This window comes from Misgurnus anguillicaudatus, chromosome 5 (genome assembly GCF_027580225.2).
Source record: "Misgurnus anguillicaudatus chromosome 5, ASM2758022v2, whole genome shotgun sequence".
NCBI classification, from domain to species: domain Eukaryota; kingdom Metazoa; phylum Chordata; class Actinopteri; order Cypriniformes; family Cobitidae; genus Misgurnus; species Misgurnus anguillicaudatus.
Genome location: NC_073341.2, coordinates 12,083,200 through 12,098,580, shown reverse-complemented (window position 1 = coordinate 12,098,580; position 15,381 = coordinate 12,083,200). Strand labels below are relative to the sequence as shown.

The 15,381-nt window shown below is 38.4% G+C and overlaps 1 protein-coding gene across 5 annotated transcripts in view; it reads right to left on the bottom strand.

Annotated features, from left to right (window-relative positions):
• The window catches only part of fgfr1a (fibroblast growth factor receptor 1a), a 44,761-nt gene that overhangs the window by 2,089 nt on the left and 27,291 nt on the right, over positions 1–15,381 (bottom strand). For 2 of the 5 annotated variants that reach the window (XM_073867554.1, XM_073867555.1), the window contains exons 7-16: positions 13,636–13,826; positions 13,065–13,212; positions 8,928–9,124; positions 8,419–8,555; positions 5,433–5,554; positions 4,571–4,681; positions 3,835–4,025; positions 855–977; positions 344–414; positions 5–248 (exon numbers count right to left, since the gene is read on the bottom strand). In XM_073867554.1, the coding sequence (XP_073723655.1) occupies positions 5–248; positions 344–414; positions 855–977; positions 3,835–4,025; positions 4,571–4,681; positions 5,433–5,554; positions 8,419–8,555; positions 8,928–9,124; positions 13,065–13,212; positions 13,636–13,826 (1,535 nt within the window). Of the gene's footprint in view, positions 1–4; positions 249–343; positions 415–854; positions 978–3,834; positions 4,026–4,570; positions 4,682–5,432; positions 5,555–8,418; positions 8,556–8,927; positions 9,125–10,689; positions 10,835–13,064; positions 13,213–13,635; positions 13,827–15,381 lie in introns of all 5 variants that reach the window. The other 3 variants (XM_073867558.1, XM_073867557.1, XM_073867559.1) reach the window with 3 other exon arrangements.

Below are 15,381 nucleotides of genomic sequence, written 5' to 3'. Positions count from 1 at the left end.
TCACCTGATTGGACGTCACAGAGAGGGTGCGGTCCAGATCTTCCACCAGTTGTTTAAAAGTAGGTCTCTGAGATGGAACGGCATGCCAGCAATCTCTCATCATCATATACAGTTCATGGGTGCATGTGGAGGGGCGGTCCATGCGATGGCCTTCTTTTAGGAGTTTAAAGAGTTCCTCTACAGGCACACCTGGGTACGGTGAGCCACCGAGAGTAAAGATCTCCCAGAGCAACACACCAAATGACCACCTAGTACACAAACAACATTACTAAGCATTGCTAACTTTGCACGAAGCGCGACTTTATATCAAAGTAAGATTTAAAAAGAATAGGGTAAAACGTACACATCACTTTGGTGGGTATAAATGCGGTCAAACAGAGCTTCAGGTGCCATCCATTTTACTGGTAAACGACCCTGTGGAAAACACGAATACTTTATTAACAAACTCATCACCTATATGAAACACCTATCCGGTTTTTCTCTCGGGTTAGGATTGCAGACGTGCTGTTTTAAATATTACCTATTAGTGATGTGCAGAAATAAAGCTTGTTGTCATTTACATTACAATGCCTAGTATGTCATTTAATGGTTGCAGGTTGTAAAAATAGATACAGTGATGCGGGGCGTGCAAAAAATTGGAAAAAAATGACCCACACATCACTTTTACCTATGGCCAAGTGGCTATTACAGCAGTGGTGATAAATAATACAATAGCAAAATAGTGAGAAATAGTGCTGTAATATATATCTGTTTGGGATGGACTAAAAGTTTCGTTAAATACACTATACAGCAATTAGACAACAAAATAACAAAAAATAAAAAGACAATGTTTTCTGTTTAGATATGATTCTTACATTGGTAGTCTTCTTGTAATAATCAATATGATGAATGTCTCGAGCAAGGCCGAAGTCTGCTATCTTCATGACGTTATCTTCGGTTACAAGGACATTACGGGCAGCCAAGTCTCTATGTATGCACTGAAGAGTGAAAACACAAACACATGCATACTTTATTTAAGGAAACAGTTCATCAAAGTCTAGACAAAGGCATGGCGCAATACCAACTCGCAAAACAAGCTTTTCAGATATACAGTTTGTACACACCTCTTGCCTTTCTTTCATACTAGAATTTTCTACATTTTATGTAAGGAATCCAAAGGACCGGAGTTAATTATTCATCTTATACCACAGTTACCACCGACGTTGCTTTGATGGTTATTTTGAGACATTTGACAGGTCAGGTATGCGTTTAACAGAAAAATAATACGTAGCTATAAAACTTTCTCAATTGAGTAAAAAAAGGGACACTTCACCCATTTGCATTAAGCTTTGTATCGTTAGAACCCCAGTCATGTTTTTGAATGGTCATGCATCATTTCCTCAGTTTTCCCTGAGACAGGAGAAATACAGATTTCAGTGTTGCACTTCATTCTTTCAATGGTGCAAAAATCATCATTTTGCATCATTGAAAGAAGGAAGTCCAATATCTTTGTTGAGGGCGTGAGACTACAAACACCACTTTTCTTGGCCAAATAGGCACCAAATTAGAAATATATGTCACATTTCGACTACAAATATGACGCACTTTCAATAAAGATTAATGTTTCTACGGGTGAAATGCTCCTTTAATAGTATAGTCAACTTTGGGCAAAACTTTGCAATACAGTTCAATTCACTGCCATCAAATAATGCACAAGGTATCATAATTCAACTAGATGAGGTAAAGCCATGAGAAAAAAACTTTACGTTGCCTTAGTAAAGCGTAGTCTAAAAGTTCAAAATAGTATTAAGTTAGCCAAAATAAGTAAAGAAAGAAAGAAAGACAGAAAGAAAGAGAGACAGAAAGAAAGGACGAAATGATGGCAGGAAGGAAGGAAGGAAGAAAGAAAGTACGGAAGGAAGGAAGAAAGGAAAGAAGAAGGGATGGATGGAAGGAAGGAAGCATGGATGGAAGAAAGAAAGAAAGAAAGGATGAAGGAAGATAGGAAGGGAAGAAAGGAAGAAAGAAAGAACGGATGGACGGAAGGAAAAAGAAAGAAAGGATGGAAGGAAGGAAGGAAGATAGGAAGGGAAGGAAGAAAGAAAGAAGGGATGGAAGGAAGGAAAAAAGAAAGGAAGAAAGGAAGGAAAAAAGAAAGAAAGGATGGAAGGAAGAAGGAAAGAATGGATGAAGGATGGAAGGAAGGAAGGAATGAAGAAAGGATAGAAGGAAGGAAGGAAGAAAGAAAGAAAGGATGGAAGAAAGAAAGAAAGAAAGAAAAGATGGATGGAAGGAAGAAAGTATGGAAGGAAGGAAGGAATGAAGAAAGGATGGAAGGAAGATAGGAAGGGAAGGAAGGAAGGTAGGAAGGGAAGGAAGAAAGAAAGGATGGAAGGAAGGAAGGAAAAAAGATGAATGGAAGGAAGAAAGGATGGATGGATGGATGGAAGGAAGGAAGGAAGGAAGGAAGGAATGAAAAAAGTACGGAAGGGAGATAGAAAGGAAGGAAGGGAAAGAAGAAAGAAAGTATGGAAGGAAGGATGAAAGGAAAGAAGAAGGATGAAAGAAAGAAAGGATGGAAGAAAGGAAGGAAAAAGAAAGAAAGGATGGAAGAAAGGAAGGAAAAAGAAAGAAAGGATGGAAGAAAGGAAGGAAGGGAAGGAAGAAAGGATGGAAGGAAGGAAAAAAGAAAGGAAGAAAGGAAGGAAGGAAGGAAGGAAAAAAGAAAGAAAGGATGGAAGGAAGGAAGATAGGAAGGGAAGGAAGAAAGGATGGAAGGAAGGAAAAAAGAAAGGAAGGAAGGAAAGAAAAAAGAAAGAAAGGATGGAAGGAAGAAAGAAAGAATGGATGGAAGGAAGGAATGAAGAAAGGATGTAAGGAAGGAAGGAAGGAAGGAAGGAAGGAAAAAAGAAAGAAAGGATGGAAGGAAGGAAGATAGGAAGGGAAGGAAGAAAGGATGGAAGGAAGGAAAAAAGAAAGGAAGGAAGGAAAGAAAAAAGAAAGAAAGGATGGAAGGAAGGAATGAAGAAAGGATGGAAGGAAGGAAGGAAGGAAGAAAGAAAGAAAGGATGGAAGGAAGGAAGGGAAGGACGAAGAAAGGATGGAAGAAAGAATGAAAGAATGGATGGAAGGAATGAAGAAAGGATGGAAGGAAGGAAGGAATGAAGATAGGAAGGGAAGGAAGGAAGGGAAGGAAGAAAGAAAGGAAGGATGGAAGGATGAAATGAAGGAAGTAAGGAAAAAAGAAAGGATGAATGGAAGGAAGAAAGGATGGATGGATGGAAGGAAGGAAGGAAGGAAGGAATGAAGAAAGTACGGAAGGAAGATAGGAAGGAAGGAAGGGAGAAAGAAAGGATGGAAGGAAGGATGAAAGGAAAGAAGAAGGACGAAAGGAAGGAAAAAAGGAAGAAAGGACAGAAGGAAGGAAGGAAGGAAAGGAAGAAAAAAAGAAAGGATGGAAGGAAGAAAGGACGAAAGGAGGGAAAATTGAAGAAAGGACAGAAGGAAGGAAGATAGGAACTGAAGGAAGAAAAGGAAGAAAGAAAGAAAGAAAGGACAGAAGGAAGAAAAGAAAGAAAAAAAAGATGTCTGATACAGTAATAAATAGATAGAGTGATCAAATAATAAAGTAAGAGATGAATAGTTTAACAACAAATAGATCTTTAGAAAGATAAATCTTCAGTATTTAGTTAATGCAAGTTAATATATAAACTTTAGGTAATAGTTAACATAAACAATTAAAAATGAACCTTATTGCCTACAAAACATATTAAGAATGATTTTTTTTAACATCAACAAGAAATGCGGTCAGTGCATAAAAACTTGTTTCAGGTACAGAAAAGCAGATATGCCAACCTTCTTGGATGCGAGGTACTCCATGCCACGTGCCACCTGATAAGCACAAGAGATCAGATCTTTGACTGACATGTGCTCCACAGGCACCTGGTCAGGGTTATAGCAATACTCCATTCCAGGAGGACGACGTACACGCAGATATTCCCTCAGATTACCCTTTGATGCAAACTCCACAATGACATAAAGTGGACCTGAAAGCAGAAAAATACAAACAATTATAGCACAAGCTGATCACAGTCAGTGCTTGACACACATTTGTGACTCTCGACCACAAAACCAAAAATGATCAATTTTTTAAAACTCAGATTTATTCATCATCTGAATAAATAAGTTTTTTTTCACCCATCTGCATATAGCATTTGGCCATTACTGTAAGCTATAGATGACTGCATTTTCAGCCTTTTATATCACCCTTTCACCTTCCAATGACAAGCCTATCAAACCATTATCACCAATGCTGATCTCAAAACGGCCAAATATCCACAAATGTCTAGTCTTTCATTAATCTCTTTTTCTCTCTCTGTCAGTTTTATCATCCATTAAAGTAATTAAACAAAACAACAGATGTTTTCTAGTTTGTGAAATCGCAATAGTTTGTCTCATGACAACATTCATTACTCCTGAAATTAAAAAGAGTTGTGTGCCAATAACAAATTGATTTTGAAAATAAAATGATGAAATCATCTCTAAATGTCTCCATCCCCCCGTTCGTCCTTCTGCCTCCTCCTTTACTCACCGTCTTGTGTGCAGGCTCCCAGCAAGTTGATGATGTTCTTGTGTTTGCCAATAATCTTCATCATTTCCATTTCAGAGATGAGGTCTGACAGGTCCTTCTCTGTGGCGTCGGCTAAAAAAAGAAATATCGATGAAGACGCATATCTTAGTATGACAGGTCACGCAACCTTCAACCTTAACCAGCCATGAGAGATAAATAGCTTAGGAGATGACACAACATTCAATTGGTTTATGTTTTACTCTCACCTACATACAAGGTAGGCTAAACTTCTATTATTTCTGATGTACGTTGCATTTTGTTTACAATTAATTTACCATATTTGACATTACAGATATTTGCATTTACCAGCATAGTGCAATCTTTTCCCAAACCATATCTAAAGCAGTTTTCCGAATAAAATAGGCTTTCAAGCACCTCATATATGGAAGTTCATCAGAACGAAATTTTATGTCATTTATACAGTTTCACAACAATATGAGAGTGAGTAAATGATGCACAATTTTCATTTTTTGGTGGACTATCCTTTCCTTTTAAAGCCAAACTGAAGTATATTTGTGTTAGGTTTTAAAAAGCTACTGCACACACACACACACACACACACACACACACACTGTGTATCCGTGAGACGGTTTTGCTGGTGTTTCTGGCCGTTCACTTGCTAAAGGAGAGGTAGACGACAGGACCTGAGCCAGAATAAACACCCGCTGCTCTGGTGTGGTATGTGACACGAGAGCTCGATTAACATGCTTCAGGGTCGAGGTGGAAAAGAGACGAGAGCTCAGCAGACCATCAGATTCCTCATGAGACACAGATTTCCAGGAAGAGTTTACACTTAGACCAAAAGTGGGAAGTAAGCACTTACATTTCAGCATCTTGACAGCCACCTTGGTGACACGACTGGGTTTGTCTTTGTCCATGCCTACAGCCTCGGCCATCATTACCTGCCCAAAGCAGCCCTCACCCAATGGCTTTCCAAGAACCAGCCTGAGATACAAACACACACAAATATACAACATTAATACACAATGTGTCAAATACCCAACTTTAACATTTATTCCTAAAAGGCATCAATTACTCTTTAACGTTACACTATTAGCATTAAGTTTGCAGCTTCTTCTGTACAAGATATATATATATATATATATATATATATATATATATATATATATATATATATATATATATATATATATACACACAATAAAATACATTTTAGATATAGGCGATATGGTTAGGAACTAGTGATGCACCGATGTATCGGCCGCCGATATTTATCGGCCGATTTTTGATGAATTTGAAACCATCGGCATATCGGCAATAGCACGAGAAAGGCCAATACCGATTGTTTATTAATTAACTGCATAAAGAAATCCATTATATGTAAAAAATGATTTAATGTTGTTAATAAAATAAATGCTGAATAGCAAAAACAACCTTTGAAGGTTGTTATACAGTCTTATTATATTTGTTTTAGCTTAATTTGTGCTTCTCTTATTTTGTTGGTCAGTTTAAATTTTATTTAGATTTAATCCATGTTCAGTAAAAATAATTTGATGCAGAAATAAACTAGCTAATAGACCAACTGTATAGTATTATATACAAGTGTTTAATATCGGCATCGGAATCGGCCAGAAGTTGTCTGTTTAAATCAGTATCGGCCCAAAAAAAATCCTATCGGTGCATCCCTATTAGGAACTATACTCTCATTCTGGTGTAATAATCAAGGACTTTGCTGCTGTAACATGGCTGCAGGAGGCGCAATGATATTACGCACTGCCCGAAAATAGTCCCCTACTATTTAAAGTACCCAAAGGGACTATTTGATATTACGAACTGCCCGAAAATAGTCCCTTTGGTTACTTTAAATAGTAGGGGACTATTTTCGGGCAGTGCGTAATATCATTGCGCCTCCTGCAGCCATGTTACAGCAGCAAAGTCCTTGATTATTACGCCAGAATGAGAGTATAGTTCCTAGCCATGTCGCCTAGGAAATCACAACTTTTAATTTTCTGTCGGTCTTAGTACACGATATAACTACAGAAGAGTCAAGTTTTAAACAGGAAAAATATTGAATCTCTTTGGTTATTTTTTATTGCGATGCTAATGGTCTAATCAGATTCAATGGATTATGCTAAGCTATGCTAAAAGTGGTAGCGCCAGACCTGGAGATCGGCTGAATGGATTCCAAAACAAAAAAACCTAAATGTTTAACTCTAGGGGAGCTGGAAAATGAGCATATTTTCAAAAAAAGTGGAGTGGCTCTTTAATTTTTTGGGGGGCAAATCTGGAATTAAATATAACTTTGACTATTCTACCTTTCTTTATTCTTGACACCATTCCAGCATCTATCGCTATATTCATGGCGAGAACTTGTTGATCCACACACATTAAATCTATACATAGGTTGGGGAGGGGCAATTTGGTATTTCCGATTCACCCAACTTGCATGTTTTTGGCCTATAGGAGGAAACCGGTGTACCCGGAGTAAACCCACGCTGACACAGGGAAAACATGCAAACTTCACATAGAAATGCCACCTGACCTAGCCGGGGCTCAAACCGGGCACCTTCTTGCTGTGAGCCAACAGTGCTACCCACTGTACCACCCCCAACTTTGACTATTAAGTGAAATAACCAGACATGCTTATCCTGTTGACTTATCAAACAAGATGATTTGTTGAACAAATCCTTAGTATATCTAAGATTTGATGGCATCAATCTGTAGATAAGGGTAGGTGACATAGAATGATTGAACGGAGTATTTATCCTTGTTCTGTGATGTGACATGTAGACAAAAATTTTTTTGTTTGGGTCTGTAATGCCTTAGAAGCTTCCTAAAAACCTCTCTCAGATAGCTCTATTAGGGTGGGGGATTTTAAACAAGTGGTTTTGCACCTATTTGGCTCCCCCTACTGGCTTAACTCTCAATCTCATTACTGATTGGCTGACTTTGCTGCCACTCACAAAATGTAGCCAATTATTTTAAAGTGGAAGGGCAGTTAGATGCCTGTGATGTCATAAGCATCAGTTTTTCAGATTGGGCTGTTTTCTGGCTGACATTTCTAAAAGAGGAATTTCTATGAGACTGAGATGTTTAGCATGTTTAGCACTTTTTGTATGTTTGTGAATGTGGGTAGACTACCATTATTCAACAAAGACAAGGTAAAAATGGTTTTTCATTCTCTGTCCCCTTTAAGCAATCTGATTCCCAGAGATTGTTTTAAAACCAGCGTTAGTGCTGCCTCACGATTAGTCATGACTAATCGTTTACAGAATAAAAGTTTTTGTTTACATAATATATGTGGGTGTACTGTGTATAATAATTATGTATAAATACACATACACACATGCATGTATATAATTAAGAAACATTTGCATGTGTATATACATGTTTATATTTATATATAATCTATATTATATATAAATATAAATATAAATATTTATTATATAAATATATTTTTTTCTTAAAATTATACATTTATGTGTGTGAATTTATATAAACATAATTATTATACACAGTACACACACATTTATTATGTAAACAAAAACTTTTATTCTGCAAACGATTAGTCGTGACTAATCGTGAGGCAGCACTAACCAGCGTAGCAAATTATAAATGTCCATTTTCACAACATCTTTTTATACCCCCAAATCATTTCTTTACTATACTGCCAGAAAAAATGGTCCCACGCTGTCAGCTGCATCCTTTAAAAAAAGTCCTAATATGTACCATTTAGGTATAGAGATGTATACATTTAGTAACAATGTGTACCTCTGATGTTCGTACCACACAATTTGTTTCCAACAATGCATATAATCAGATCTGAAAGGGCAATGTAAATGTTTTACCTGTCTCTGGGTACCTCCCAGCGTGGGTCCTGAGGCAATTCATATTCAGAGACCCCTGAGAGCATTGGGGAGCCACTGGAGGAGAGACGGTAAGGCCGAACCAGCATCCCGCCTGATGAGCTGGAATCTATAGACACCTGCACAGAAACACTTAAAGCTTACTCTCCAAACAATACAGCGCTATAAACAAATCTGTGCAATGTAAGTTACTTTATTAGTGTATCTATAGACATATGTTTATGTGTGAGATATTTCCTGTGGTACATGACATTACACCATGCTGAACTTACGTGGAAAAACCTGGATCAATCCTTTAGTGTCACAATTGATACATTTTTCATTTCAGCATAAACAACTTCATTGATAAAACATATTTTTTTTACTTGGTAACCTTCAGGTTCTGATAACAGTAGCTTATTTAGCTTAACGCTAATGTAAAACTAACAAAAAGCTGTCGAAAAAGAGGTTTGTGTTTAGTGGTAAAGATATCAAACCCCCTATCTACTTTCTGTTACCTGTCTGCGCAGGGGGATGCTCTTGGCCAGCTTGTGGACGGCCAGCTGGCTGTTAAAGTCACTTTTCTTCGCCGAGCTGTGCATTTTGGCCAATACGGCGGTCACCACCATCACACAGATGAGAAAAAAGCCCACGCAGTAGATCAGCACCTCCAGGTACGTCTGGTTGGGCAGCTGAGTCGGGGGAACGGCTAGATTTGGAAAGGGGAGCAATGCAAGGTGGCAGAAAGCAGTGAGCTCGACGTACTTTAAAAGGATGATGTTGCATTAATCTACAAAGACTGAAAAAATGGTTCAATATTGTATAGATTAGGCCTTTACAGGCTTGATAAACAAAACTTTCTCTCTTTACATAAACCTACATGTTCACCTAGAATTCACAAATTGCAAACCCAAAAAAATAATTGCCAAGGCACGAATCTGGAAAAACAGTTGTTCATGTGACTGGCACATTGCGTGGAGCACAAACTCCTATTGTAGCATCATAATTACTTCTTTCATGGATCAGGTTTCACGGCACATTCTTCTGCTTATGGGACTAAGCAGGAGAAGGAAACCGCTGCTCATGATACTTGGCAGCTTTTGCTTCTAGATTAGGAGCTCATATGAGACATTATATTTGCAGCACAAATACAAATGTAAATGGAGAAGAATGGCTAATCTGGGTGGGAAGACAATATCCGAGAGGAGGTATAAATGGAGAGCTAGGTTATGGGGGTAAAATTACACGAAGAGTCAGAATGATAAAGATGTTTCCTAAGCTATTTGGTTGCTGTTTTTCTGACACAAAGCTCGGGTTTATAATACCGGGTTTCATTCACACAGTTCACGTGCACAAAAGATTTTATTGTATATACGTTTCACACAGATGCAATCAGACAAATGCATCTCATAGATTACTCATGTTTTTATAAAAAAAAACCTAAACAATATGAGGGTGGATATGAAATGTGTTAACATGCTCATGTGCGGGTTTTTGTCGAAAAACATACTGCCAGTGTTTTCTTCAATGCAATATGCAGCGGTAACATCAACATTCAACATGGAGAATGAAATGTAACTCATTCCTAATGTTGAATGTCTCAACATTACAGTCTGGCATCACATACGCAAGAGCTTGCTTTGTGATTAAGACTTTTGGCAAGCATTGATAAACCAAATCTATTCGAAAGTCGAACAGATTTTTATTTATCAAATATGACCCAAATAGAAAATGACAACAGCAAAGTCATTTTCTTTGGGATGCTTGTCTAATGTTGAGGCATGAAGAAATATTAATTAGAAATGGGTTAATTTTGAAAAACTTGAGAAAGGATATTATAATGTTAAAGTCATTTTATAAATGGAAAAAAGCATTGCCAAACCACCGTACACAGTCTGAAATGACTACGCTGTTATAGGTATGGGTTTGGAACATTTCCAAATGCGAGTAATCTGAAAAGTTTTTCGTACGAGATTGCGGGTGGTTTGACTTTGCTTCGAAAGAGACGAAACATGACATTCAGACATGTTTCAGCTGACATTTCAACAAGTGTCAGTCGACAGATGAAAAGCAGAAACACGTGGGTTGAAGAATAGTGCAGCACACAAAGTTGGCATTGTCATGCGCTACAGACCCACCGTTTTGCACGCAATGACACAAAAGCTGTTGTCTGCTAGCACTGACAATGTCTAAACGCAACACTAAATTCAACCCACAGTGTAAACTGCCGCGGTTAGACAGGAAGAAACCATCAACCAGAAGAACCAAAGATACCTTCATAGACACTCAACCATGCAGAATGATGGGAGTGGCCGATAGAATTCCCAGCCAAGCAGGTGTACTCCCCAGCATCCTCTAAAGACACATTCCTGATCTGCAGTATCTCCATCTCCTTATCCGTGGTGTTGACGCCTGCCGTCTAGAGAAAAGAACCACAGAATGAAGCCGGAAAAACCCAAAAGAGGAGAAAGAGGGCGAGATTTTGGATAGAGAGAGAGGTGAAGATTTGATCGATTTAGACTGACGAAAAGAAGGTTGCGGATACTGGAGAAACCCCTAAGATAAGGTCCTTCACCGTCCCTAGAGAAAATAAGACTGGAACTGAATCGTTCGATGAGCCTGCAGAGAGATTTGTGGTTAGCTGGAGAAAAGAGCACATGACTCCACCTGCTAAAGACCCAACACCTGAGGACGAGTCGTCGGAGAGGAGGGTGACGTATAACCCCACTCGCAACCCTAAAATCTATCTTCACATGCATGAGATGGGCCACATGGAATATAACCAGCAGAGACTGTACAAAACCACTCTTACACACACACACGGAGAAAGAGAGAATAGGAAATAAAGACCATTATACAGTTTAGAAAGGAACTCAAAGAAATAGAGGAATACAGTAAAAAATGTAATATTAACCCTTAAACTTCTGCAGACTCACCGCCAGGACCAAAACTGCATCATTACATTTAAATATATAAATATGGAGCACAAAGTTTACTGTAAAATAATACCCTTTTTTATCAGTTTACTTTTAAATTCAGGCATGGCCCATTCTGCAAAAAATGTAGTTATACTGCATCTAATAGATTCCTTTTTAATATTAAAGGTGCAGTGTGTAGATTTTAGCGGCATCTAGCAGTGAGATTGTGAATTGCAATCAACGGCTCAGTCCACCGTTCACCGAAACGCATAGAGAAGCTACGGTAGCTGCCACAGGACAAACATGTTGTTGTTTAAGGCTACGTTTACATGAAAACGATCTGAAAAGAAACCGCAAAAGTGGCGTTGCATCATCACTTTTTATTCTGCGTTTATACGAGCGTTTTGAGGGGGAAATCTGCGTGCATATGGTGACGCAAAAGTGTGTGATATTCGATGTGGTATGCACTCCAGGTGGCAATGTTAAGCACTGACACACAACAACACCAAGTCCGTGTGCCTGCGTATAACCTTCTTCCTGGTTCTTCCAGGTCTCGTCCAAAGCCGTCTGGTTTGCCTCCGACGAATTGGCGCATCAACAGTTTGACTGAGGTAATTCTCTGATCAGTAATACTAGCTGTGAATATTTCGTACAACTGCTGGAAAGACTTGTATATTTATCAGAGCTGATATGGCAACTTGAAGGTTCGACATATGAAAATAAGGTGACATGTTTGTTGTTATTTTCCTGAACTGGCGCATGCCTGTGATGTAAACGTGTACGCGACAAGAGCCACCGTGAGCAGACATTTGCGTTTTTACTCTTTAGACGAAAACGCGACGGTAGATCGTTTTTAAGATTTCCACTCTGAAGGGTGGTTTCACTTTTTTGCTTTTTAAGCCCCCAAAACGCCGTCGCTGTGTAAACGAAAGGCACATCCGATAAAATATTTTTACGTTTTCACCCTCGAGCGTTCTCGTGTAAACAGGCCCTAAGACAAAATACAGAAGTGATAAAACGCACTTTATAGAGAAGTTTGTCCGTTTAGGGCTACTGTAGAAACATGCCAGCACACAATGGCGACTTCAATGTAATGGGAACCGCGGTGTATGTAAATATAAACGGCTCATTCTTAGGTAATAAACACATAACAGTTCATTAAGTAAGGTCTTTATACACCACTAACAATATAGTTATGTAGATTATATTGCATTTCTGTCAAGAGATCCTTTTAAATGTTACACACTGCACCTTTAACATTGATAACACAACACATTTTTAGGAGTTAAAAACAGAAAGAGGAATTGGTTATGGAAACAGAGCAGTCATGAAAAAAGTCAAGTTGTCAGACTAAAATAAAGCATTCGCCCCTGAGCGAGTTACAGGAATTTAAACAGGCACATTTAAGGTGCCGCTGAGAAGCCTTTGAAGGGCAAGAGAGCGTAAGTAATCCTTTAGAGGGCACAAAACACACCCTTATTAGGAGGGCAGAGTGTAGCAGACGTATGGAAAGAAGGAAATTTCCAGTATAAACAAAAGCCAAAATACTTCCAGTTGCTCTGCTGGGATTTTCCATGGCATCATTTGCAAAAAGGGGCTCCAGAGAAAACAAGAGACGACAGAGGGCAGATGTGTTATGTTAAGCGCGCCCGCCTGTACCCCCGTCTAGCCCGTGTATGTTTGTCTATTTCTGCACTGACTGACATCTCTGCAGCGGGGGTCGTGGGTTACCTTGGGAGGGATGTGTAACGGTGAGCCATGCTGATTGGTTGGCTTCGCCTATATAATTGGAAACTTTACATATATACTCTCCGCTGTGTTCCTCTGTCACGTTGTACAGCGTCAAGACCTGTGTGTCCGAGTTGTTGACCCCAGAGCTCTGCGGAGGTCAAAACATGTCAGAGATCAAGCACAAAGTCGCATTGCTGTCGATCGCTGTGATCCCAACCTTCACTGAAAAACACCACCATGCCCTTGTTAGGCAACAGGCGTTACTGATCTTATGAAATAAAGACAGCCTGCCAAAAGCACAGATCATAGTTTTATTAAAAGCTGTTAGTCCTGTTCCATTCACAATGGTTCTCCTGTCTACAGAGGTGGAAGCAATTTGGGGAAAGTTTCCTAGAAAACAATTTTGGACACAGCAACAAAAGCCTTTGAGGGAAGGCCAAAACTGCGGAGGCCAAATAAATTGTTTTAATAAAATGTTTATCTATAAATGTTCTGAACCAAAATTTCTGTAGTATGAGATAAGATTTTCACTACATAAACAACTGTTTTTGATAGTAAAATGTTTCTTTACCTTTAGGATACGAACGTAAGGCAGTCCGTCAGGCCCGACTCGGCTGCCGTTGACCTCAATGTGTTTCAGCCACTGGATGTGCGGCTGAGGATCGCTGAAGACTTTGCACTCAAACTCCACATCGGTACCCACCACGGCTGTGCGGTTAGCAGGCAACCCGGCCTGAAGGATTGGCCTGTGTGGTGAACGCTCTGTAGCACAAAAACAAAGTTGATAAAAAAAATGCATGAAATAATTGTATGAACACAAAAGTCCAACTGGACAATTGCACTGCTTCATGTTCAAAGAAAAATATTTGGTTATTATATTTATTGGTTCTTCCTAACCCCAAATTGCTGGAAGAAATCTGAAAAAAAAGACAAACCAAAGCTCTGGTTTTACGAGGTTAAGCCCTTGCTTAACCTGACTTCAAGCTGTAGTTCATTAGCTAGTTTAGTTGGCTGGCCAGCAGGTCTCTTAATCTGACAATCAGACCTAAAATGCATCATAACAACAATGTAATGAAAAAAGCTTTTAAAAAAATTTACACCGATCCGTGAAGACAACTTATTATGCTCTACACTGACAAAAAAATACAGCATGAAATTAAAACAACTTGGTTTTGCAAGTCAATTCAACATACTATTTAAAGTTTGGCTTGTGAAAATAACTTATAAAATTGTTGAAATTGTTTAACTTAATTTTTTAAGTTAAAGTAACATAAAATAGATGTTGATTTGACAAAAATGCTGCATTTTTTAACAGTGTATTAGGGATGGGATGAAAATTTCATATCATGATTATAGTGACCAAAGTTTTCACGGCTATCAATATTTTCATGGTTTTGTTAAAATGAGATGGAAATGTTCAAAAAGAACTGATACACACACTGAAAACATTTTTAAAAAGTTTTATTTTTGAAAATCACAATTTAATATTTCCCTGTCCCTGAAATAATTTCTGTGGTAAAAAAATAAATCTGTCTAATAAGTTTACCTTGAATGAATACAATACATTATCCCTTAAATGCCTTCTTGTGCAAAAACTATGTTGCATGTGCGCGCCTGCGTCAAACGGATTCTGGCTGGACAGGATTTACCGTGAGTTTTCAAAATCACGGTAATCAAACACGGTTGTAATTATAATTACATTTTAAACAATAATACTAACCGTCAGGACATTTTATCGTTAATCGTGAAAGCGGTAATCGTCCCATCACTACGGTGTATTATGTTTGCCAGGCCAGTAGAAGGCGATGTTACCTTGTAAAGAAACATTAAACGTCTGCACACATATGCATTTTTCTACCGAGTGAAAAATACAATCAATCAAGTCGTCGAGAAGTTTTCTTAATAGACAGACGATGATGTAGGCTATAAAAATGTGTACACGTACGTTGTTAATAAACTCAGTATCTTGAGTAACATAAACACAGTCCTAAAGCACAAAATTGTTTTGTTTGAACTCTCAGATGCCTATAGTTTCATCGGAATAACGTAGAAACTGAGCGGAACTTAACTTGCGGTCTCTGTTTGTTTAATGGTCTGACTAGTTGCTAAACTGAACTCTTGAACAAATACCTCCTTGAAAAAAATAACAAATGTTTGATTTCCTAAAGACAAGGGAAGATGGCGATCATGGATTACCGCCATTTGATAGGAGGTTTGGTAGCCGATCTGTATTTTGTATTCCTTATATAGTACACATTTTACACAGTAACCATAGCTAAATGTAGTTTTTGATAGGCTTTAGCTATGATTTGAACTA